Source organism: Solanum lycopersicum, chromosome 7, assembly GCF_036512215.1.
Source record: "Solanum lycopersicum chromosome 7, SLM_r2.1".
NCBI classification, from domain to species: domain Eukaryota; kingdom Viridiplantae; phylum Streptophyta; class Magnoliopsida; order Solanales; family Solanaceae; genus Solanum; species Solanum lycopersicum.
Genome location: NC_090806.1, coordinates 64,871,033 through 64,895,887, shown reverse-complemented (window position 1 = coordinate 64,895,887; position 24,855 = coordinate 64,871,033). Strand labels below are relative to the sequence as shown.

Here is a 24,855-nt window from a genome sequence, read left to right as displayed (position 1 = left end):
TATGAAATATTACCATTAATAACAAAATAGAGTATAGTAAATGTAGTAATATATTTATTTAAATGAAATTACAAGATATGCACTAATAATTTATTTAAATGACAAATATGTGTTTTGTTAATATTTTTGTTTACGTGTATTATCATATGTATATGTCGTGTCAATCAATTAACATTAATACATACAAAAAGATAAATTATTTTAAAATAACAACTGATGATAAAAATTAGAGAGTTCACGTACATGATTAAATTCATCAAAAAGTTAATCGAAGCTGAACTACCTACTTATCTTCTAATCTAATTTGTGATCCACGCACGTTTCTATCTATGATCATATTCTTAATAACTTAGTTGCGCCACGACCATTCTAATTACCTTTCTAGAATACTTTTTTTTGTCTCTGCCTATTTTTCCTATGTTTACTACATTCGACATTTCATATTTCTGTGTTATCCTACAATTTATAATAATTTCTTACAATATATTAATAATCAAATAAACTAAAATAGAAGTCATTATTTACATAGAGCTTGTCAAGATCATAATTTCAATCAAAAGATTCACTTCCTTCCTTTGCATGTTTATCTTGGCATTATGCTATACTATTTTTCAACAACTAAATAATAATAATAATAAATGGTTATATAATATAAAATAAAATAATGATAATCAACAGTTATATAATATAAATAATAAATTAAAAATCGTTATATAATATAAAAATACATTAAAAAGGTAAAAAAAATTAAATAAAAAACATAACCTACCACATAATCATGGTGGTCGGTCATATTTAATTTTTTTATGGTCGGTCGATAGGTTTATCCTAATCTTAACCTATGTCTTTCTTTGTTTTTTTAATTTCATATTACTTGGTTATTAATGATTTAACATGCTTGTGAGAAATCTTTAATAATTAAAAATATATTTAATTTTATTAATAATGTTTCAATTTAATAATTATTACTTTGTATAATTATATATTTTATGAATACATGATAAATAAAATTATCTCTGATAAATAAATAAGTTATCCCATCAATAAAATATAGGCTAAAAATTTAATTAAAAATATTCAAATACATTGATGTATGATTGTCAAAATAAATAAATAAAATATTGCGATATTTGAGATTTGAATCTAATACTCATTATAATTGCACTAAAGACATAACTTTTTGTCAAGTTATTCGACTTTAAGTATATATACTTTCAATGTAGAATTTGATATAAACATAAAACATAATTTTTTTACGAAGGAGCATCTTTCGGTGCATTGTAATTACGCGATAATTAGATAAAGAAATTACTCAACTTCATATTACCGAGGACATGGTTCTAGATATGAAGAAATGAGTATTATGATACAAATTTAATAAAAGTAAAGTGTTGTGTTATTTTTGTTATATATTATATATTGTATTTCAATTATTACATTAATTATTTAGCTGCTGATATTATTTCATTATTATATGCACTATGTTACGTTTATAATAAATGTTATATCTTCTTTATTATTTTCTTATTCTGTTATTCAAATTTGATATACGTTATCCAAACGTTTTCAAAAAAAATCAACTCTTTTTCCATTACAAAATAGTGATAAAATCTTCAAATATCTTGTCTTTCTAAATCTTACTTATGTAATTACTCTTCGTATCAAACAATTTCTAAATACAATATACGAAATAAAAGTAAAATATTTATTTTCTTAATATAAAAAAATTAAGTATTAATTATCTTAATTAATCATATAAAGTTTAGAATTGTGTTTACAAATATACAATAGGACGAACCTAGTAGTGAAGCAAAAGCAAACTACACTATTCCCGATAAATCTCTTATCTTCTCTACCAAGAAAACTTTATCAATACGTTATACCTTGTTCAAAATCTTGATTTTATACAATTATTTATCTTGATTTTGATAATCGAAGCGAAACCCTAGTTTTTGGATCATTGAGAAATGGCATCTGGATCATCTGGTAGGTCAAACAATGCGGGTTCTAAGGGTTTTGATTTTGCATCGGATGATATACTTTGTTCCTATGAAGATTATGCTAATCAAGATCCCTCTAATGGAACACACTCTGATTCTGTAATCGCTGCCAATTCTGCTAAGGTAATTGCTATTGTTTGTGATTTAAGCTAGTTGACCTTTAGGGTTTTGAGGGAAATTTATTGTTTGATTGTGGTAATAGTTGCTGAATTTGGAATCTGGTAAAGATTTTGTGTGTTTTATTATAACCCCACCAAAAAAAATGTAATCTTTTGTCTGGTATGTAGACGTTGTAGCTCGTTCGTTTGTTGTTAAGATTGCTTAACAAATCGTATAATCGGGAGTACAGCTGAGGTATGTAAACGATGTAGGTCGTTCTTTTTGTTGTTAGGATTGCTTGAGAAATCGTACTTTGGGGGAGTACAGCTGAGGGGAAAGATGGGGAGAATCAAATTTATTGGAAATAGGAAGAATAATGAAACGCCTGCTGATTTAAAGAGAAGGGGATGGAAGAGTGTTTTGGTATAATTGTTTAGATGATTATTAAAGTGATATGAGAGACCATTGGTGGTTCTTTTTCATGAATTGAGTGGTCTGTGGACAGATGTTTTTGGTTAAACTAGAGGTTGCTATTTACATCATTTTTGGTGGTGGCAATGATGGTGCTTGCCACGCTCTGGCGTATGTGCATTTGTTGAAGAAAGAGTTTGATTTCCATTTCTGATACGAACTCTGTTCATCTGCTTTGACTTTCATGCTTGCATTTTTTGTATAGTAATTGTCATCTTTGAGATAGTGGACTTCAAGGGGAGCTAAGGTCTGATGGTGAAATTTTTCTCCCTGGATTGGAGTCTAGGTTTTATCTGGCACAGTGAAAATAACCATGAAATGGTTGCACTAATGGGCCTTATTTGCATCATTTTGCATTGCCATAGGAATTAAGTTCTACACCAACCACCATAATGGTTATGTAGTCTTTGTAAATATAGTTACTAAGATCAATGCTAGTACATGCATCGTACTTAACCAATTTGTTTTCTTCATTTAGCTGGTAAAGTGTAAAAGTTCACACTCAAATGCATACTCAAAAATGTTCGTACTCAATGTAAACTCACTTCTAAATTTATAGAAGCAGTCGCTTTCTTAGAATAAACTCAATTTTGTTCTTGTTTTGAGTAGGAGTTCCACAAAAGCAGAATGACAAGGTCATCAATGTTTCCTGCTCCAGCATATAGTCCTCCAGAAGAATCTTCCTTCAACCAAGACATGATATGTACTATTGAGAAGACCATGAAGAAATATACGGACAATCTCATGCGCTTCCTAGAGGGGATCAGTTCACGCTTGTCACAGTTGGAATTATACTGTTACAATCTTGATAAGTCTATTGGAGAAATGCGCTCTGATTTAGTTCGGGATCACGGTGAGGCAGATTCAAAACTGAAGGCTCTAGAGAAGCATGTTCAAGAGGTTAGTTACCTGTTTTCTGTGGGACTAAAGTTATGACACTTAAAAATTACTGCTCCCGTGTGTCTTGAAACTAAGCATGTCCTAGAGGTTAGTTACCTTTTTTCTGTGGGTCTAAAGTTAAGACACTTAAAAGTTACTGCTCCCGTGTGTCTTGAACTAGTTTCAAGACCTGTCACTCATACTAGGCTGCATGTAAGATAGTGTAGCTGAGAGAGATGCATTGGGAAATGTGCTTGGTTCTTTACTAGCAATTAGCAGTTTATGCAGTTTATGAATGAAGTATTATCTTGAACCAGTAGTTGCTGGAGAAAGTTTGTGTGGTGCAGATCTGTTTTTAGCTTTAACATGTGATCACCTTAGAGAATTTTCTAAACTAGACATCTTCTCCATTAATTAAAAATGGACAGTTGACAAATTGACTTGTATGGTTTGCTTTCCTAATCCCTCTGCAGAGATGCCTTTCATTTTGTTTGTACTTGAAACTTTAGATGCACTTTTTGATAAACTAATAATTCTGACTTTTGCTTTTGTTGGTTCTAAGGCGTATGAATGGTTTCGTTCTTAACCACTGGCAATTCTCAAGTTGCTCTTTGGTGTTCAGCAGTTTTTCCATCACATTATGTCAACTTTAATAGCTTTTGATTTCAACAAAAAACTTAAATATCTCTTGATTTCAACAAAGAACTTAAATAGCTATTGACTAAACTGTTCTTCCTGCAGGTTCACAGATCTGTACAGATTCTAAGAGATAAACAAGAACTTGCCGAAACTCAAAAGGAGCTGGCCAAGCTTCAGCTTGCACAGAAAGGATCAACTTCATCTAGCAATTCTCAGCAGAACGAGGAGAGAAGTGCTCAACACCTGTCTGATGACAAAAAAAGTGACGACGCACCTGAAGTGCATGGACAGCAACTGGCTCTTGCACTACCCCATCAAGTGGCACCCCAGGCTTCTCTTACTAACCGACCTGTGGAGCAGCCACAACAGCCACCTGTGCCTCCTCCACAATCAATTCCACCCCAAAGTATGCCACAGTCACAAGGGTATTATTTACCCCCTCCTCAGATGGCAAATCAACAAGCTCCAACTCAGTTGTCTCAAGGTCAATTTTTGTCGTCTGATCCGCAGTACAGAAATCCTCAAATGCAAGTAACACCACAGCGTGCAGCACCTCAGGTGAATCAGACACAACAACTCCAATCAATGCCCCAATATCAGCAGCAGTGGGCACAGCAGGTACCCCAACAGGTTCAACAGTCACAGATTCCAAATATGCAACAGCAAGCTAGACCTGCATCACCTGCTGTTTATCCCTCTTATCTGCATAGTCAACCAAATCCTACTCCTGAGACAATGCCCAATAGTATGCCCATGCAAGTGCCATTTTCTGGAGTATCTCAACCAGTTGCTAGCCGTCCCGAATCAATGCCTTATGGCTATGATAGGTCTGGTAGGCCCCTTCAGCAACAGCCCGCTACGCCACATCTTAAGCCTTCATTTGGTGCACCAGGGGATGGGTATGCAGCTAGTGGAGCTCATCCAACACTCTCTCCAGGAAATGCATATGTGATGTATGATGGCGAAGGCACAAGGGCACATCCACCACCCCAACCGAACTTCCAACAAAGTGGTTATCCTCCATCCAGCTTCCCTCCCCAAAATCAGCAGCCTGCCCCCAGTCCAAATCTGATGGTTCGTCCACCTCAGCAGGTGCGCAACCATCCGTACAATGAGTTGATTGAGAAACTAGTGAGCATGGGCTACCGTGGTGATCATGTTGTTAATGTGATCCAAAGGCTCGAGGAAAGTGGCCAGCCTGTTGATTTCAATGCCATCCTGGACAGGATGAATGGACATTCATCTGGTGGTCCTCAGAGAGGATGGTGAGGTTAAATGATCGGGCCCCAATCTTTCTAGTAACGTTCCATGAATGGTCTGAGAAACTAAAGAGTTGTAGTACATGTGACTCAAACACTATCTATTGCTGAATAAGGAGTCATGTTGGTAGCGTGGAATCTGGTGTATATGAGATCTTTAGATGCATTGTATATTTGTCAAGTCTTCTGAAGCTTTGTTATTTTACCTGCAAACTTCTGAAGCTCTCGTATTAGTTGTAACTTGTAAGGGGTTTTACACTTCTGTTTGAAATTGAAAGTTCTTATGAATATCCTCCTACGCACCAGTAAGCATTTGTACTTATTATATATCTGATAAAAACATATAATTATGTTGTTGTATGTACTATGTACGTCGCGCCTGGCGGTAAGAAAGGGAACTAGAATTCCGAACTCATAAGCTTCAAATTCTACCTTCGACTTTTTCTTAATTTAAGGTTTAAATCCAAATTGTAGAATTAAGTCAAGATCCATTTTAGCTATAACTCTTAGATGTAAGTTTAGTTCTCTTGGTTATTGGAAGATCAGAATAATTGCTGGGAGTGAAACACTAAACACATGAAATTAGTATGTCAAAGTTTGTTACACACCTAAATCCAATCCCTGAAAATTTGAATGCAAAACAAACTTTGGATGAGTGAATTTACTTGTTGCAGTTTAACACTATTTCTCGATGGCATTTATCACTTTTGAGCCTTTATATGATCTATTAAAGATCTGTTTAAAAAAAAATGACAACTAATATGAGACGGAGATAATTTGATTTTGGATGACAAAAAATGATCAATATTTTAAAATGGAGGAAGTTTATATCTTTCAACAAGTGGATGGATTAAATGTACTAGACGTAAAATTCAACCAAATGAAATTAGAAGTCGTTGGAAGTGTCAATAACGTAAGACGGACCCATACGCGTTGGTTTGTTTTAATTTGAAAATTTTCAACTTAATTTCAGCGTGGCAGCTTCAACTTGCATATCACCAGTCAGAGGTTTCGATTTTGAGTTTGGGTATGTATATAATAAATATACTCTTTCTGTCTCAATTTAGTTGTTCATTTTAGAAGTGACACACATATTAAGATATCAATTATTATCATAGTTTAGTTACAATTTTATCCTTAACTTAAAAGATTATGCAACTCTCCAAGTATAATAAATGTATTTTTTGGTTTCAAAAAGCATGCATTACAACTTAATAATACTAGAAATTTTCTAGAATTAAATAAGGGCATATTAGGAAAAAAAATATTGTCCTTTCTTGATTTGTTAAAATGGACAAATAAATAGGGACAGATATAAAAGAAAACATGGACAAGTAAATAGGGACAGAGGGAGTATTTGATAGGGAGCATTTTTTTAAAATTAGTTCTATGTGACGTGAATTTAAATTAATCGTGCTCTAATACAAATATCAAACATTAAATTAAAAAAACAAATCAATGTGTACTTGTAATAGAACTTTTGTATTATCACTATTATCAAAACTTTCACCTCGATTAGTAAAGATTTGATTTGTGGAAGAACTTTCCGAATTAATTTTAATGAAAACAATTGACGCGGCATTTGACTTTTGTTATAATCTCATTTTTGATGTGACAAATATCAACCACTTCACATATATATATATATATATAAAAGAGTATTTTATTGTGAAACATTAAGTTTAGATGACACAAGTTCGATTATGACTTCATCGAATAGAACATTTGAAAAATATAATGTTCTTTATGAAAAATCAATCATTGGACTTTTTTTTTTTCAAACAAGAAATAAATGGATTGGATGGAGTACTTCAAAATGTAATTTAATTTAATTAGTCTTAGACATAAGACATAAGAAGTTAAAATTTGTTAAACTTAAAGTCTCGTCTCATAGGATAGGCAAAGTTAAAAATTCAAAATCCTTTTTGTAAATTATCTGGAGCAAAGAAAGTATTACTTTTAGAAAATGTTCTTTTAATAGAACCTAACTCGAGAGAATAATATAGGTGAATAATTCAAGACAAAAAAATATACCATATATATGACAAAAATAAGAAAGGAACAATAATTATAATAAAATAACACAATAAATAAATAACGAGGACGATATATATAAACAAAAATTAATCTGACCATTAGTATGAAAAAATAAGCAAGACTACAACTTAATTCTTAAAATCTTATTATCGGAATTGTTGTAATCACATAATTATTTAGATAAATCAGTCTTGAAATATTAATCATTACAAAAATAAATAAACATTTATTATATGAATATGAACAAAGTAAATAAAGCTAATGAAAAATTACTAGTAAATTTGAAATTGTGAGTATGCAACCCCCACCCTCCAACCCCTTCTTGAATTTATTTAAAATGATGAGATCTAATAAAATGTTTATTCAATGTTTTTGAGTAGAAGAAGCATGTGCTGCCCATCACAAAATATTTATTTTATTTGAAAACAGATAACCTAAGTTTGTGTGCATCATTATCTTTTTGTTTTGTGCGCAATATTTATATTATATCATATGCGATTAATTTGACTTCATATCAAAAATTAAATTATACTTATTTAATAGATCGTGAATAACTATTATGAGCAAAACATTCGTATAATTTTATTAGAAGGATTTAAATTTAAAGTTATTTAATTAAAAATAAATAAATATCAATTTAATATATTAATAAGTTCTTAAATTTGTCATTAAAGTGTATAGATATTTGAAATTTTGAACTATGACTTATTATCGTTAAACACTTGATAGAGTGTGCATATTAAACACTTCAATTCAAAATTTTAAAAAGACTTTTACGTGTGTTTTGTAAGTTTACTATATAGGTTATGTTAAAGTAATTGTTAGTAATACATTATCTATCTCAATTGGAATAAATCTATTATGATTTATGATTTATTAAATTAATATATATTTAATAAAAACTAAAACATATTTTATATATATATATATATATATATATTTTTAAATAATTAATTTATTTTTCTGATGAATATATTTATTTATTGTTGAATAAAGACGAAGAAGAAGATAAATAGATAATGATGGTTACTCAATTGTATCATTTCTTTGTGAAAAGGGGAAAAGGCCAAAAAGTTATATTTACTAGAATTTAATTTAAGCAAATATCCTCTTTTTTTTTAAAAAAGCTGGAAAAAGAATTAGATTAGACAATTGCAAGAAAATTGTTATTTTTAGTTAAAAGTTTGATTCAGGAGTGACTCGAGTATATTAGTAGACTAAGGTAAAAATTAAATGAAACTTTAAACTTGAATTGTTAATAACATTTATATAATTGATTTTTTTTAGTTTTTAATTGATAATAGAACTATTCTTATTTTAAATTATTTTTCATGAGATATAGTACTCTAAATATGTTATATTTTTTCTAATAATTCATTCATTTTCATGAAAAGTTTATTTTTTCTACAAATAGTATTCAATATTTGTTAAAAAATAATAACTTATAACCTAATATTATTAAAAATGAGGCCCCTTAAATTTAGGGGCTTAAGACATGTCTTTTTTTTTAACATTGTCGAGTCACCCCTAAGTTGATTGGAAAAAAAATTGAAATTCTTGTCTAAATTTACCTTACGTGTCCTAAGGTGTGTGTGTGTGTATATATATATATATATCACAAATGCTAAAAATCTTTTCTACTCAATTTCCATTAAAATTATATGAAAAGATTAAAACTGAATTTGAATTTCATCATTATTTGAAAATGGAAAAAGGGTCTGAAAAATATTTCAATTTGGATCGAAATTTTTGTTGCGATACTAAACTTTAAGAAGGATTTTTTGCTCCTGTAATATTTAATTAAAGGTATATAAATACTCACATGGACACATTATTATTTATAATTATACAATATTTATAATGTCCAAGTGAGTATATATATACCTTTATAATAAGTACACTATTAAATAGTTTAAAAAGGATAAAATGATAGCTTTTAAAATTCAATATTACTAAAATAATTTCGATCAAATTTCAAATATGCTTCGTACCGTTTTCCTTTAGAAAATTTCTAAAATTCAAGTGTTATATGATTGGAAATATGATTAGATTTTAATTAAGGTACACTTTCAAATAGACAAATCAATTAAGAAGCTTTTAAATTAGAGTTAAAAGAGCGCCTTAAAATAAGGGATTATTAATACAATCTACTCTCTCTCTTTTCATTTTTAACTCTCATGCTTTTCGAAAGTTTATTTATTTAATTTTTAAGATTAAATTAAAAATTAATTTAGCATTTTAAATTATAATTTTTTCATATTAATTTAATAAATATATATTATAGATTATTTATCTTAATTTTTATATTTAAAATTTTAAAAAAAAAATTAAAACAACTAAAAGCGGACGATAAAGTATTTAATCACTTTCATTTTCAATGGACCTACTTTATAAAATATTAGTCCACCCCTTTTTAAGGAATCTTGTCCCCTTTTATTAGGGATTTATTTTCCTTTATCGTAATATAGACTCATACTTAATTAAATTCATTAATTATTTGAGTTGATATTTGTGAAGTAGCTACTAGCTAGGACATTATTAGAATCTCTTATGCGGATTTAGAAGAAAAATATTTACCTTATCTCGTGAAGATATTAAAATGATTTTGAATAAATTCATGACTTATCAGAGATATATTTAAAGAATTTTGAGAAAAACAAATGAAAAATATGTATATAGTTCAATAGAAATTATAAAAATATTAAATTAACATGGTAATCGAATCATAAATAAAATAATCTTATTTAATTATCACTTGTGATTTGGCAATGAAATTCCTCTGACTTCCTGCTTAACTCGTAACTTCTTTTGTGATCATTTTTTAAAAACTAAAATTAATAAAAAATTTATTACTAATAGTCCAAATGCATTGTCCTTTAATTATTTATTAATAGGTAATAAAAAAATAATACTTTCCTCCGTTTGATATTTTTTGTCATAATTTTTATTTTTAGAGTCAAACTATAAAAATTGTGATTAACATTTTTTCATTATATTAATATGTAAAAAATGTAATTTATAGTACTTTTCATATAGTTTTAAAATATTAATTTTTTTTGTTTAAAATATCAAATTAATGTGATCTAATTTACCTTTGAAAATTAGTTAAATTGACTTTCAATATAACATAATAAACAATTTTGAACGGAGGAAATATGAGTTAGTCATAGATTTACGATGAATTTAACTATTCACAACTTGTCATAGTAAAATAATAAAATTGTTATCGTTGAGAAAACAAGTTTCAATGCTCTAATTACTTCTATATGTCATATAAATAGACTGAATATTAAACAAAAACCGATCATATTCTAAGATACAATTAAAAGTAAAATAATCAATTGTCTTTTTTAATTAATAACTTTTTAATACAAAAAAGTATTTTAAGACTGAACGAATAATTATCAATACCTAAAAATGTTTTGGTATAATAATCGTTTGTAGGCCTTTTAAGGAAATAAATCATATATTCATCATAATATAAGGGACCATCATATTATTAATTATGGTAAAAAAAGGCTAACATGCCTTAATTAATGAAGCACTACTATTATAATTTTCATTGAGATTTGACTGTTTTGGGGAATTTTTTGTTTTTTAAAGTAATTTCTTAAATGACTAAATTTGAAACTTAATGGTTAATTAATTCTTAATATCGACATCATGTGAATTGATAATATTTATTCGAATTGACTTATTGTCTCATGTTGACAACTTGACAATCTATACGCAATTGGCTTGAAACTCTACACGTTTGAAAGCGATCTTTTTCCTCTCTATTTCATAAGTATATAACGATCGATTTAAAATGTGTTTACTATAAAAAATTATTTTTATATTTGAAACATATTTTATTTGGAAAAATAATTTTGTTAAAAATAAAAAATATGACTTTTTCAGTGAAAGTAAGGAGAAATAAGTTATATTAGTGACATTTCAAGTCATCTGTCTTCTCTTATTCATTCAATCTCCCGAACCCGACTCTTGACTATCCCAACCCCAATCTAGCATTCCCCGTCTCATGCTACTATAGCATATGGACTCTTTCGGGTAAAATTTTCATGCTTTCTTATCGAGATCTAGAATATAAATAAGAAAATCATTTATTTTTCAAAATAATATCTTCTAAGAAATTATTTTCCGAATAAAATATCTTTTTCATACCAAAAACACCCTTAATGTTATAGTTCATTATCTTATTTTTATTTTTCACTTTATATTTACTTATTATTTAATAATTTTAATTTAATAGTACTATACCATATCCTACTTTATTATAAGCATATCCTTCGAAAGGTTGAAGCATAACATTATGTAATATAAACAATATAATTTATTTAAATATTATATTTATTAAAATAGTATAATACAATATAGTATTAAAAAGAAATACTTAAGAGCCCTCGAAACAAAATGTAAAAGCAAAACAAAGTGTAAAAGCAAAAGTTGAACTTTAATTTTTCAATTGCCTTTATAAGAATATACAAATAAGGTCCCCGTTGAAATTTTCTTTTCCGTAGGCTCTTGGAAATTTACAAACTAAACTATTTCACCAATCTTCATGCTTAAGAAAAAGTAAGAAATATCTGCGAAAGAATATAAAAATTTCAAATTTCTTTATTGCTTTTAATTTTTTGATTGTCTGATTTATCGTAAGAGTAATACATTATCTAATAAAAAAAAAATTTGAGCGGAAATATAAATCTACACCAGAAAAAATGAATGTATTTTAAAATGATCAAAAAATTTGACTACAAATTTAAAAATATATAATATTATTTTTATTTTAAAATAAATTAATATTTTTTATTTTTAATTAAAAAAGTAAAAAGATTTCAATAAGATAAAATATCACTGTGTAAAAAAGTATGTTATTTTATCGATTTAGCTACTAAAGAATTATCCTACGATATATATGATAGGAGACTTTTAAGTTGTTTATTTATATAAATATCACGGTGTAAAATATATTTAAGTGTGTTGTTAATTATAAAAGTAATACATTACCTAATAAAAGAGATGAATATTCGAGAAGAAATAGAGGTATTCTATAATGGCTAGAATATTTGACAAGAATTTGATAAAAAATTTAAAAAGTATATAATTTTCTTTTTTGATTTAAAATAAATTGAGATATTTTTTTTTATTAAAAAATATTAACTGTAAAAGAGTAAGAAGATTCAAAAAGATAAAATATCACAGTGTAATATGTTATTTATTTATCATTGTGGCTAAAAAAGATTTTTCATGCTATATATATATATGAAAGGAGATTTTTAAGTTTGTGTATATGTACAATTTATTTACTTATTTATTTTTGATATTTGTGCTGGCATTGACCGTTAATATCTTTTTTCTTGGCCTGAGGCGAAAGTACTAAAAATATTTGTAATTCAAAAAAATTTAAAGAAGCAAATCATTATAAACCACGCGCATTGCCACGCGCCGCTTCTCAGTTTTGCCATTCATCTTCTATGCTCTGTATCCGTTTACACACAAAAGGGGATTTTCCTTTTTAGATCTCTCCGAATGCTACAATGAGCCTCCGGCAACGTTCAACGCCGGCGGCGAGACAAGTTTCTATAGATGAAGAACCATATAACATCATTCCGATTCATAATCTTCTAGCTGACCATCCTTCTCTACGTTTCCCTGAGGTACGCGCTGCGGCGGCGGCTTTACGCTCTGTAGGTGACCTAAGGAGACCTCCATTTGCACCGTGGAAACCTCACTATGACCTGCTTGACTGGCTGGCGCTGTTCTTCGGGTTTCAGGATTCTAGTGTTCGTAACCAACGGGAACATATCGTGCTTCATCTTGCTAATGCTCAGATGCGTTTATCTCCGCCGCCGGACAATATTGACTCTCTTGACCCTGCTGTTCTCCGTCGGTTCCGACGTCAGCTTCTGAAGAATTACTCGTCGTGGTGCTCTTTTCTCGGTCTCAAATCTAATGTTTGGCTTTCCGACCGGCATAACTCATCTGACCACCGCCGTGAGTTGCTTTATGTCTCGCTTTACCTTCTTATATGGGGTGAGTCAGCGAATCTACGTTTTGTTCCTGAATGTTTATGCTTTATTTTTCATAATATGGCTATGGAATTGAATAAGATTTTGGAGGATTACATTGATGAGAATACTGGTAGGCCATTTTTGCCATCGATATCTGGTGAAAATGCTTTTCTGAATCGGATCGTAACGCCAATTTACCAAACAATCCGAGCTGAGGCTGATAATAGTCGGAATGGTACTGCCCCACACTCTGCGTGGCGGAATTACGATGACATCAATGAGTATTTCTGGACTAAAAGGTGTTTTGATAAGTTGAAGTGGCCTATTGATATTGGGAGTACATTTTTTGTGACCACTAACAAGGGAAAGAAGGTTGGAAAGACAGGGTTTGTGGAGCAGAGATCATTTTTGAATTTGTATAGGAGTTTTGATAAGCTATGGATCATGCTGGCGTTGTTTTTGCAGGCTGCAATTATTGTAGCTTGGGAAGGGAAGCCTTATCCGTGGCAGGCTTTGGAGAGTAGGGAGGTTCAGGTGAGGGTGTTAACTATCTTCTTCACCTGGAGCAGTATGAGATTTCTGCAGTCGTTACTTGATGCAGGAATGCAATATCGTATCATCTCTAGGGAGACCCCGTGGCATGGGGTGAGAATGGTGTTGAAGAGTGTGGTTGCAGCTGCGTGGATTGTGGTCTTTGGTGCATTCTATGGGAGGATTTGGATCCAGAGGAATAGGGATGGGAAATGGAGCAGTGCTGCTAACAGGAGGGTAGTGAATTTTCTTGAGGTTGCTCTTGTTTTCATTGCTCCAGAACTGTTAGCCCTGGCACTCTTTGTTCTGCCATGGGTCAGGAATTTTCTCGAGAACACGAACTGGAGGATATTTTACCTGTTGTCCTGGTGGTTCCAGAGTCGAACGTTTGTGGGTCGTGGACTCAGGGAAGGCCTTGTTGATAACATTAAGTATTCCCTCTTTTGGGTAGTAGTGCTCGCGACCAAGTTTTCCTTCAGTTACTTCCTACAGATCAAACCTATGATCGTTCCAACAAGAGCACTGTTGCGCCTCAGGGATGTGAAGTACGAATGGCATGAATTCTTTAACCATAGCAACAGGTTCTCAGTAGGATTGCTTTGGCTTCCTGTTGTACTGATTTATCTCATGGATATTCAGATATGGTACTCAATCTACTCTTCTTTTGTTGGGGCAGCGGTTGGATTATTTGATCACTTGGGAGAGATTCGAAACATGCCGCAGTTAAGGTTGAGATTTCAATTTTTTGCAAGTGCAATGCAGTTTAATCTGATGCCAGAAGAGCAGTTGTTGAATGCTCAAGGAACACTAAAAAGCAAGTTCAAGGACGCCATCCTCCGTTTGAAACTCAGATATGGGTTTGGTCGACCATTCAAAAAGCTTGAATCAAACCAGGTAGAGGCGAACAAATTTGCCTTGATTTGGAATGAGATAATTACAACTTTCAGAGAAGAAGATATTCTGAATGACCGTGAGGTTGAGTTGTTGGAGCTGCCCCAGAACACATGGAATGTTAGAGTGATTCGTTGGCCATGTTTGCTCCTCTGCAACGAGGTGCTGCTTGGTCTCAGCCAGGCGAAGGAGCTGGTGGATGCTCCTGATAAGTGGCTCTGGCATAAGATCAGCAAGTATGAGTACAGACGATGTGCTGTTATTGAGGCTTATGACAGTACAAGGCATTTGCTGCTGGAAATTGTGAAATTGAACAGCGAGGAGCATTCCATCATAACAACCTTTTTTCAGCAGATTGATCAGTGGATTCAGCTGGAGAAATTCACAAAATACTATAATCTGACTGCTCTGCCCCAGATCCGTGGAAAGTTGATTGCTCTTCTGGATCTATTACTTAAGCCAAAAAAGGATGTTGACAAGATTGTGAATGTTCTCCAGGCCTTATATGAGGTTGCCACTCGGGATTTTCTGAAAGAGAAGATGACTGGAGATCAGCTGAGAGAGGAAGGTCTGGCTCTTCAGGCATCTGCAACTAGATTGCTTTTTGAGAATGTAGTTTCATTGCCTGATCCAGAGAATGAGACATTTTATCGGCAAGCTCGCCGCTTGAACACTATTCTTACATCTCGGGACTCTATGAGTAATATCCCAAGAAATCTTGAGGCGAGACGTCGACTTGCCTTCTTTAGCAATTCTCTATTTATGAATATGCCACATGCGCCCCAAGTTGAGAAGATGATGGCTTTCAGTGTTTTGACACCTTACTACAATGAAGATGTACTGTACAACAAGGAACAACTCAGAACTGAGAATGAAGATGGGATTTCTACATTATATTACTTGCAGACTATTTATGCTGATGAGTGGGAAAATTTCTTGCAGCGAATGCGTAGAGAAGGAATGGTTGATGAGAAGAAAGAGTTATGGACTACAAAGCTAAGGGATCTTCGTCTTTGGGCATCATACAGAGGGCAGACTCTTACTCGCACGGTTAGGGGGATGATGTACTACTATCGAGCTCTCAAAATGCTGGCCTTTCTGGATTCTGCTTGTGAGATGGATATCAGAGAAGGATCAGTGGAACTTGGTTCTATGAGGCATGATGATAGCATTGGTGGTTTAAGTTCAGAAAGATCTCAGTCTTCGAGGAGGTTGAGTAGAGCTGACAGTTCAGTGAGTATGTTGTTTAAAGGCCACGAGTATGGGACTGCTTTAATGAAATTCACATATGTGGTAGCTTGTCAGATATATGGGGCTCAGAAGGCCAAAAAAGATCCACATGCAGAGGAAATTTTGTATCTGATGAAAAATAATGAAGCTCTTCGTGTAGCTTATGTTGATGAGGTTCCCACAGGAAGGGATGAGAAGGATTATTATTCTGTGCTTGTGAAGTATGATCAAAAACTTGAAAGGGAAGTTGAGATCTATCGAGTTAAGTTGCCTGGTCCTTTGAAGCTTGGGGAGGGGAAACCAGAAAATCAAAATCATGCCTTTATCTTTACCCGTGGTGATGCAGTTCAGACTATTGACATGAACCAAGATAATTACTTTGAGGAGGCACTGAAAATGAGGAACTTGTTGGAAGAATTCAAACTCTACTATGGTATTCGCAAACCTACGATTCTTGGAGTTCGAGAACATATATTTACTGGTTCCGTGTCATCCCTTGCTTGGTTCATGTCAGCTCAGGAAATGAGTTTTGTAACCCTAGGACAGCGTGTATTAGCCAACCCCCTGAAAATCCGAATGCATTATGGACATCCAGATGTATTTGACAGGTTTTGGTTTCTAACTAGGGGAGGAATAAGCAAGGCATCTAAAGTGATCAACATCAGCGAGGACATTTTTGCTGGCTTCAACTGTACATTACGAGGTGGCAATGTCACTCACCATGAGTATATACAAGTTGGCAAAGGAAGGGATGTTGGGTTGAATCAGATATCTATGTTTGAAGCCAAGGTTGCCAGTGGCAATGGAGAACAAGTTCTTAGCAGAGATGTCTATAGGTTGGGTCATAGGCTGGATTTCTTCAGAATGCTTTCTTTCTTTTATACAACTGTAGGATTCTTCTTCAATACAATGATGATTGTCCTCACTGTATATGCATTCTTATGGGGACGACTTTACCTGGCACTTAGTGGGGTTGAGGGCTCTGTTGCTGCAGATACCACCGACAACAACAGAGCACTTGGTGCCATACTGAACCAGCAATTTATCATCCAGCTGGGCCTTTTCACCGCATTACCAATGATTGTGGAGAACTCTCTCGAGCATGGTTTTCTTACATCTATCTGGGAATTTCTTACAATGATGCTCCAACTTTCATCTGTATTTTACACATTCTCAATGGGAACTCGTGCTCATTACTTTGGTCGTACCATTCTCCATGGTGGTGCAAAATACCGGGCAACTGGGAGAGGTTTTGTCGTGCAGCACAAGTGTTTTGCTGAGAATTATCGGTTATATGCTCGTAGCCATTTTGTCAAGGCAATTGAACTTGGTTTGATACTTACAGTGTATGCTGCATACAGCCCTGTTGCTAAAGGAACTTTTACATATATAGCACTGACTATATCAAGTTGGTTCCTGGTGGTGTCATGGATCTTGGGGCCCTTTGTGTTTAATCCTTCTGGGTTTGATTGGCTAAAGACAGTGTATGATTTTGATGACTTCATGAACTGGATTTGGTACCGTGGTAGTGTTTTTGCGAAGTCAGACCAGAGCTGGGAGAAATGGTGGGAGGAGGAACAGGATCATTTAAGAACGACAGGTCTGTGGGGAAAGATACTGGAAATTATCCTAGACCTCCGCTTCTTCTTTTTCCAGTATGGCATTGTATATCATCTGGGTATTGCTGCTGGAAGCAAAAGCATTGCTGTTTACTTGCTTTCATGGATTTATGTGGTGGTGGCTCTTGGCTTTTTTAATATTACAGCTTATGCTCGGGAAAAATATGCTGCACGGGAGCACATATACTTTCGCCTTGTGCAGCTCCTTGCTGTACTCTTTTTCATAGTTGTAATTGTTGCTTTACTGCAGTTCACAGCATTTAAATTTGGTGATCTCTTTGTCAGCCTGTTGGCTTTTGTTCCTACTGGTTGGGGCTTCATTTCAATCGCCCAAGTGTTACGTCCCTTTTTGCAGAAGAGTATGATATGGGGAACTGTTGTGTCTGTGGCGCGACTATATGAGATAATGTTTGGGATTATTGTCATGGTACCTGTTGCAGTACTGTCTTGGTTGCCTGGTTTCCAACCAATGCAGACAAGGATCCTATTCAATGAAGCATTTAGTAGAGGTCTGCGGATATTCCAGATTGTGACAGGAAAAAAGCCTAAGAGTGACGTGTGATTTGAGGTAATCCTTTTCAACATTTAGGTATACAGAAATGTTGTATATAACTTTTATATTCTGCTGCAATGCATGTCTTTTGTGTGTTTCACATGTAGATGTTGTAGTTGTAAGATCACCTCTTTTGTTGATCATTCTTAGAGAACCTCACACATTTGCTATTAAAAGTAGATTGTTTCTACTGCTATGAACAGTTATTTGATTAATAATTCTGTCCCTTGTAATTTCTCTTCTTGTTGTCTGACTACAGCTTGCTTGCCCAGTTGTGGCATTTGATTAGTGCCGTTGAGTTCTTTCGTTTATTTTCCGTCTTCCTTTAATTTTTTATTTTTCTTTTGGGGGTGGGGGGTGAGGGGGTGGGGTAGGGTAGTAAATTGTTAAGAATTGAATATTTTACATGTATTAATTTGCAATGAAGCTAGTATATTGCCCACCTGCATCCGTTTGGTTTTACTTTCATCTCGTTTTAAGCCAATTATAAAGGATGAAAAGAATCAAAACTTTTACAAGTCATGGTTAACTTGATTCTGCTAGGAACTATACTCTCTTCTTGCACAAGACTCTCCCATTAATCACTGGATTCACATCTTAAAAATGATGATAGTTTCTATTCGTAGTCTACATATTCTATTATGGACTACTTCATAAGAAAAACATATCCTAATGTGGACTAACATATGTAAAACTCCCAAGCTTTAGTTTGAGATCTATTTCTTGACTTTTGCTTTCTGATTTCCCTGAAAAGTTTCAATCAGGTTGATATAATATATAAAGTAGGATTACTCATGTTTATGTACTGGAGCTGAGGTTCTTAACGTCTGGTCTTTTCTTTGGATTGTTGAAGATTTTGGAAGATATGTAATAATATTCATAAGTTGCTATCTACGTGACAGTCTTCCTAAATTGGCCAATACACCATTGTTTTCGACTACCATTGAATTATATTCCTCTTCAACAAAAACTCTTCTGTCTGCATAGCTCAACTTATGACTAGTCACTACTCTCTAGTGTATGTAATTATATATGAAGATACAATGTTTCCCACTTTATAGCAAGAATATTAACATCTTGGACTTGAAGGGATATCTTGTTTTAGTAGTATGCTTCTATCAAATTAACATACCTCCTGTGGGCGTTGATCTTCTAATGCTACTTTCTTAAAACTTCAGAAGCCAATTTGCAGGTCCAATTTCCATGGAAACTAGTGATCTTCTAGCTACCTATAGCTCCTAAAATAATTTTGTTCGATTAGCTAAAATGTCATCCCTTTTGTTACTTATCCTGGAATTTGTGTTTTTGATCATTCCTCGATTTCTGGAATTATTTATTGTATTACAACAATTCTCTTCTTTCCTCACTTTCAGGATTTACAGGAACATTAAGTATGAGTGCTCCATGTAGTCAATGTCCAATATACATGTGGAAATTAAGGCATGGTACGAAACCTTCTCAACTCTTTGATTTGTCAGTTATTCAACTATTTGTTCATTTTACCAACCATCTTGTTTGGAGCTTAATCATGCATACTGCTATTTTTGGTCTTAAATTAAATATCATGAAGTTTTAAAAAGTTTAATTAAGTTAACTTTTTAGAAGTTACATATGAAAAATAACAGTAGAAGGTACTTTAAAGAGATAACATTAGATTTTCACTTTCGTATGAGCCTTCTTAACTATCCTTCATAATTCATATGGATTTTTTATTTTTTATTCTTTCAAATTTGAGGGTAGTGAAAGGGGAAATGGGGGAGGGGTTTACAATGTGGGGAATCTAACCCTCATTAATAAGGTGGAAGTTTAGATAGCCAACCAACTGAGCTACTAAGATTTCTCCTTTCATCATAGGGTTTAATCTGATTTTTGGTAAGCTTGATTATGTGTAAATCTGTTTGCTAGCACTAATTATGAAGATGACTCTTAAGTAGAGAGATAATAGGATAACATTTAGCTGCATGTTAAATTTCGAAATATATTATTGCAAACCTTTTACTCGTTGTTCACGATCAATTTTGTTGAGAACTGATATGGTTACTAAAATATCCAGAATAATTTGCTACATTCAAGATATCTCTGGAGTGTTCCCACTTCTCTTTTATTTTTTGATGACTGTAGTGTCCGGACCAACTTTCGCACACCTTGGCTAATTTCTTATCTCTGGAGTGTAGTAGTCAGAAGCCCAAAATTTTATTGGAAAAGCACAAGGGAAGTATATTCGAGTAAATAGTACACCGACCAACCAACTCTTTGCTTGTTTATTCTAGAATCTTACAGTAATAGTGGGCTGAACTAGTGTCATTGAGAGAGAATCAATACTATTAGTTGGATTTATGCTAATATCTGAACTGCAAAAGGTATAGTTCATAATGTAGCCATATAAGGAGACTGATGAAGCTTTAGCGTGAACCAATGTGGGATTTTCAACATCCCTCCTCTGTTAGAACTGGAAACTTGGAGCACTGATGACAGTATTGAGGGGGGTGGGCCTACATTGGATAACTCAGTATTAGGGATAGCAGTGGTTCTGACTCCATGTTGATAAAACTAGAACTTGTACCTAACTCAACCCCAAAGCTAGCTCATAAGTTAAGTATTGTCCAGTGTAATGTGCTCGAACGAACAAGAATCAAATGGGAAATTTATTAACCATCTCACCTCACTCACCAGAATGCCGACTTGATAATTTGTAACAACGCCGAAGATAAGGGAAAGATTGGGAGAATAAGAGTAAGTAGAAAGAAAGAGAGGAGGAAGAGTCAGAGGTGAATAAGAAAGATGGTGAGAATTTTTTTTCAGATTTTTTGTTCTTCTTTCACACTTGTGGGACTCTCCATAATTACTACACTTGAACCAAGGGCCCTTCAAAAACAACCTCTCTAGCTCCATGAGGTAGGGGTGTAGGTCTGCGTACACTTAAACTTTCCTTCGACCCTACTTGTGGAATTTCACTTTTACTGTTGTGACTGGGTAGTTGTAGTAAATCTCTTTTTCAATTTAAGCTCACTAAGCTCCCCTACTTTGATTTTCTTAACTAGCTATTTCCCCTATACATGACAATCCAAATCATATTAGTATATCAAAACCCATAACCTTTGACCAAACGCGAGACTCTAAAGACACGTGCTGAGTTGTTATTTGCTTCTTTGTTTATATTAGCCTCTTGTTTTTGTTGAAAGATGTTGTTTTGCTTCTGCAGGGATGAACATTAATGTGAAGTAGTAGATACAGTACAGAGTTTGAAGAGGCTAGGAGGTTAAATATTGTAGGAGCTTGTATTGTGAATTATACTGTGCACTTGGATTACCATTAGTTTGGTTGACGAGTTTTCATTCATCTTTTGTAATTGTTGTTGTATTCATATGTTTTATTGTCATACTAGTGCACAGATGAGGAGCATTATCTTATATTATTGTAGAACCCCCACAGTTCATTTTTGTACGGTTTTTGTAGTTTCTACTGGGGAGCCACGTTCAAGTATAGTAGCAATTCCTTCTGGTATTAAATGATTTTATCAAATGTCTTTGAATTATTAGAGTCCTTTGTCCTTTTTCTAGATAGAAACCGCAGCCATTTGTCTAGGTTAATTTGTTTTAAATACACAATATCATAACGGATATGGAATATACTGGCACTCTCCCTTGCCTCTCTACATTTGTCTTGGTCTCCTCTCTCCCCATGTATTTGTATTTCAGAGTGTATTAATGCTTGTATCTAGGTGTACCTGACTTGTTATCTGGTATGTAATTATTAATTAGTGAGATAATGTGTAATTATTTCAGATTATCCGAAGAATTAATAAATAAATATTTGGATAATTAAGTAGGAATATCACTTAAATCATGATAACTTTATACATGCATAATTTTGGTAAATGGTTTGTGGATGAATTGATTTGACTTGCGCATGTTTTGTGGCCTGTGGCCCTCCAGTTGGCCAAATGCCAAAAATCTCATTAAACTCTTGTACCAATCGTACTAGTAAGTCTTTATGATTTCACCAACTTTGCTGTATTAATAATAAGTTTGTTTCGTCATTAATTAGAGGTTTTGAATTTACATTTTATATTCTATTAGGACCCTGAACGGTTCATATAATACATGGTGTAGTTGAGATTTTAATATAGGCTTCAAACATCGAACGATAAACTTTTTTAAAAAAAAGTCGTTATAATTTCATTTTCTTCACAGGTGTATTCACGTTAGGGGGGGCCTCTTGTGTCGTTTGTATTTTTAAACAGATTCAATAAGTTTGTTTGTTTGACTTTTATTTTTTATGCATTGTTAGGATAGTCGATATCCTTTTCAAACTTTAAAAAGTAGTACATACTTATTTGGAATAAGAAATGTTTATTTGGCGGACAGAGTTATTTCATATATGTTATCGCATAAAGTGTTGAGTTTTATTTGCCCTAAATTTCTTACCATAAATAGGTTTTCCTTTTAGGAAAAAGTTTTGAATTGACTAATCTTTTTCTTGTAGGAAAAGGTTTATGATTCTATAAACAGAGGAATGTTCTTTCTAACTTAATCAGCATTCACAATGTAGTCTTAAGGGCTTTGAGAGTTTTGGTTAGGGGCAGAAATTGTGGGTCACAAGCTTGATACGTTATCACTTGTGTGAACCTCCCATGTATTCTGAGTGAATTGGTTGAGTTGTTTCTCTCTGTATTTTTGTACTCTCATATTTATAGTGGATTGCTCATATCCTTTGTGGACGTAGGTCGATTGACCAAACCACGTTAAATCTTTGTGTCTTTTGATATATTTCTCGTTGTCTTCTTACTCGTGATTTTTCGAGGTTTGCATTGCTAGCTTCCGCGTTTACACTTGTTTATTTCCGGTTCTAACATAAAGTTGATAGATATTTATAATATTTGATTAATCGAAGTATACATATATGAATAAATACATGAAAAAGTCAAAGAAATTTGAATCATACATTTAATATTTTGTAATCGCATGAAAAAACTTAAATATGACTATTTACATATTAAAAGAGAAGTTTTGGATTGTTTTATCGACTCAATTTTGTTGTCACAAATATTTCATTTTGAAAAATATTCTCTTTCTCCATTTCCTACAAATCTAAGTAACCATTTTGCAAAAATAAAAAAAAATAAATAAAAAAAGCTGAATCAAAAGGAAAAATAATGATAATTTTTTTTTTTAAAAATATTTATTTATAATAAGTAATTGCAACGAGTTTCGTCAAAAAATGCATAGAAATAAACTTTAAAAATTGACAGTATAAATTATTAACAGTAATATAGATCTGTCGGCAATGCATATTATAATATAAAAATTAATAATGGGTCAAAACTGTGTATGAGTTGGTGGACTAGTGGGTTGCGCTTAGAAAAATCAATCTAAAAATTATTATTATTTATATATAATTAAATTTATTTTAATATGTCAATATTTTTTAATTTTTATTTTATTTTAAATCTCTTAGTAAAAAATTTAATTTCACTTAAAAATGAATATGATTGGTGATCTTAGATCCCATCATCATTCCTGACTTATTTCATATTGAATTACTGATGCACGTCTTTTTTTTTTAATAGATATTTATATTATTTGTTTTTTCAATCAATATTTAAACAAAAATATAAAAAAAAAAATCACATGTTGAAGATCTGATAATGAACACTATAAAAAAAAAAGAGTCAATTGGATAAAAGTCACATGATACGTTTAAATTTGAATTTATAAAATTACATTTCTTTTTTAACTCATTATAAATTACCTTTATTCTAATAAGATCAATAGTTAGTAAGTAAGTAGTAAAAAATTGTATCTTTATCTCAACATAGTATAACTGTGATCTCTTTTGATATTTGTTTATATTATAATTTGATTAATTTAAATTTACACCAACTCTAATTTTATTTTTTTCTCCAAATTGTGCCTTAACATTTTCTTATTGCCACAATTTTCATGATTGTGTCACCCCTTCCAAAAAATTTTTTGACAAAGATAGTCTTTTATGTTTGGAAAAAGTTCAAAATAGTTCCAAAAGTATCAATTTTAGTCCTTTAAATTTACCTAAAGTGTTAATACTATTGTTTTTTCCTCATATTTTTAAAAAATTTCTACTAGTTAACTTTAACTCTAAATGAGAAAATTTTTCTTAATTAAAAATCACGATATTTTATTTATCTATGATACATAATGAAATTAACTCTATTAGTTAAATTTGTTATTTTTGCGTTCGTAAATTTTTTGAATTTGGTAAAACTTTCATATTACTCATTTTTTAAAGAAAAAGTTCCACTCTTTTCATCAAAATTAAGGGACAAAACATGTTAAATTTTGAAATGGATAAAATTGTTCAAACTATGCTTTAAAAAACTTTACTACTTTGAATCTATCCAAATATAAGGTATCATTTTTGTCAATTTTTGTCTCCTTTTCCCACGTATGCGGGTCTCTCTTCTTGATAGTGACTAGAACAACATCCACAATACTAATACTAATTAATTTGATTATTTACGGATATGTTTCTTTTTTAATTATCGAATTTAATTTTAAATATAAAATTTTTATAATAAAGAAAATTTTTGTTAAAAATAATCGAGTTGGAATATAAATATTTGAGTTTGAAAAAAAAATGAGATACAATCAAATAGTG

At 32.1% G+C, this 24,855-nt stretch overlaps 2 protein-coding genes and 1 non-coding gene across 4 annotated transcripts; all 3 read left to right on the top strand.

Annotated features, from left to right (window-relative positions):
- The first annotated feature begins 1,551 nt into the window (after positions 1-1,551).
- On the top strand, positions 1,552-5,637 carry LOC101268882 (uncharacterized). The gene is made up of 3 exons (XM_004243303.5): positions 1,552-2,123; positions 3,180-3,470; positions 4,191-5,637. Exons 1-3 carry the CDS (start codon positions 1,968-1,970, stop codon positions 5,355-5,357), a joined length of 1,614 nt encoding a protein of 537 aa, XP_004243351.1. The 5' UTR covers positions 1,552-1,967; the 3' UTR covers positions 5,358-5,637.
- A 7,031-nt stretch (positions 5,638-12,668) lies between these two features.
- Positions 12,669-21,741, top strand: LOC101243903 (callose synthase 12). 2 transcript variants are annotated; one of them, XM_004243304.5, is made up of 3 exons: positions 12,669-18,234; positions 19,593-19,664; positions 21,422-21,741. In XM_004243304.5, the coding sequence occupies exon 1, from the start codon at positions 12,922-12,924 to the stop codon at positions 18,226-18,228; it is 5,307 nt and encodes a 1,768-aa protein (XP_004243352.1). In that variant the 5' UTR covers positions 12,669-12,921; the 3' UTR covers positions 18,229-18,234; positions 19,593-19,664; positions 21,422-21,741. The 2 variants fall into 2 exon arrangements, with proteins under 2 accessions (XP_004243352.1, XP_010323739.1); XM_010325437.4 differs by having other exon boundaries at positions 12,677-18,234; positions 19,593-19,659.
- Positions 15,866-15,944, top strand: LOC112941953 (small nucleolar RNA J33). The gene has a single exon (XR_003247612.1). It is a non-coding gene; the product is annotated as a small nucleolar RNA J33 (small nucleolar RNA).
- Positions 21,742-24,855: the final 3,114 nt, after the last annotated feature.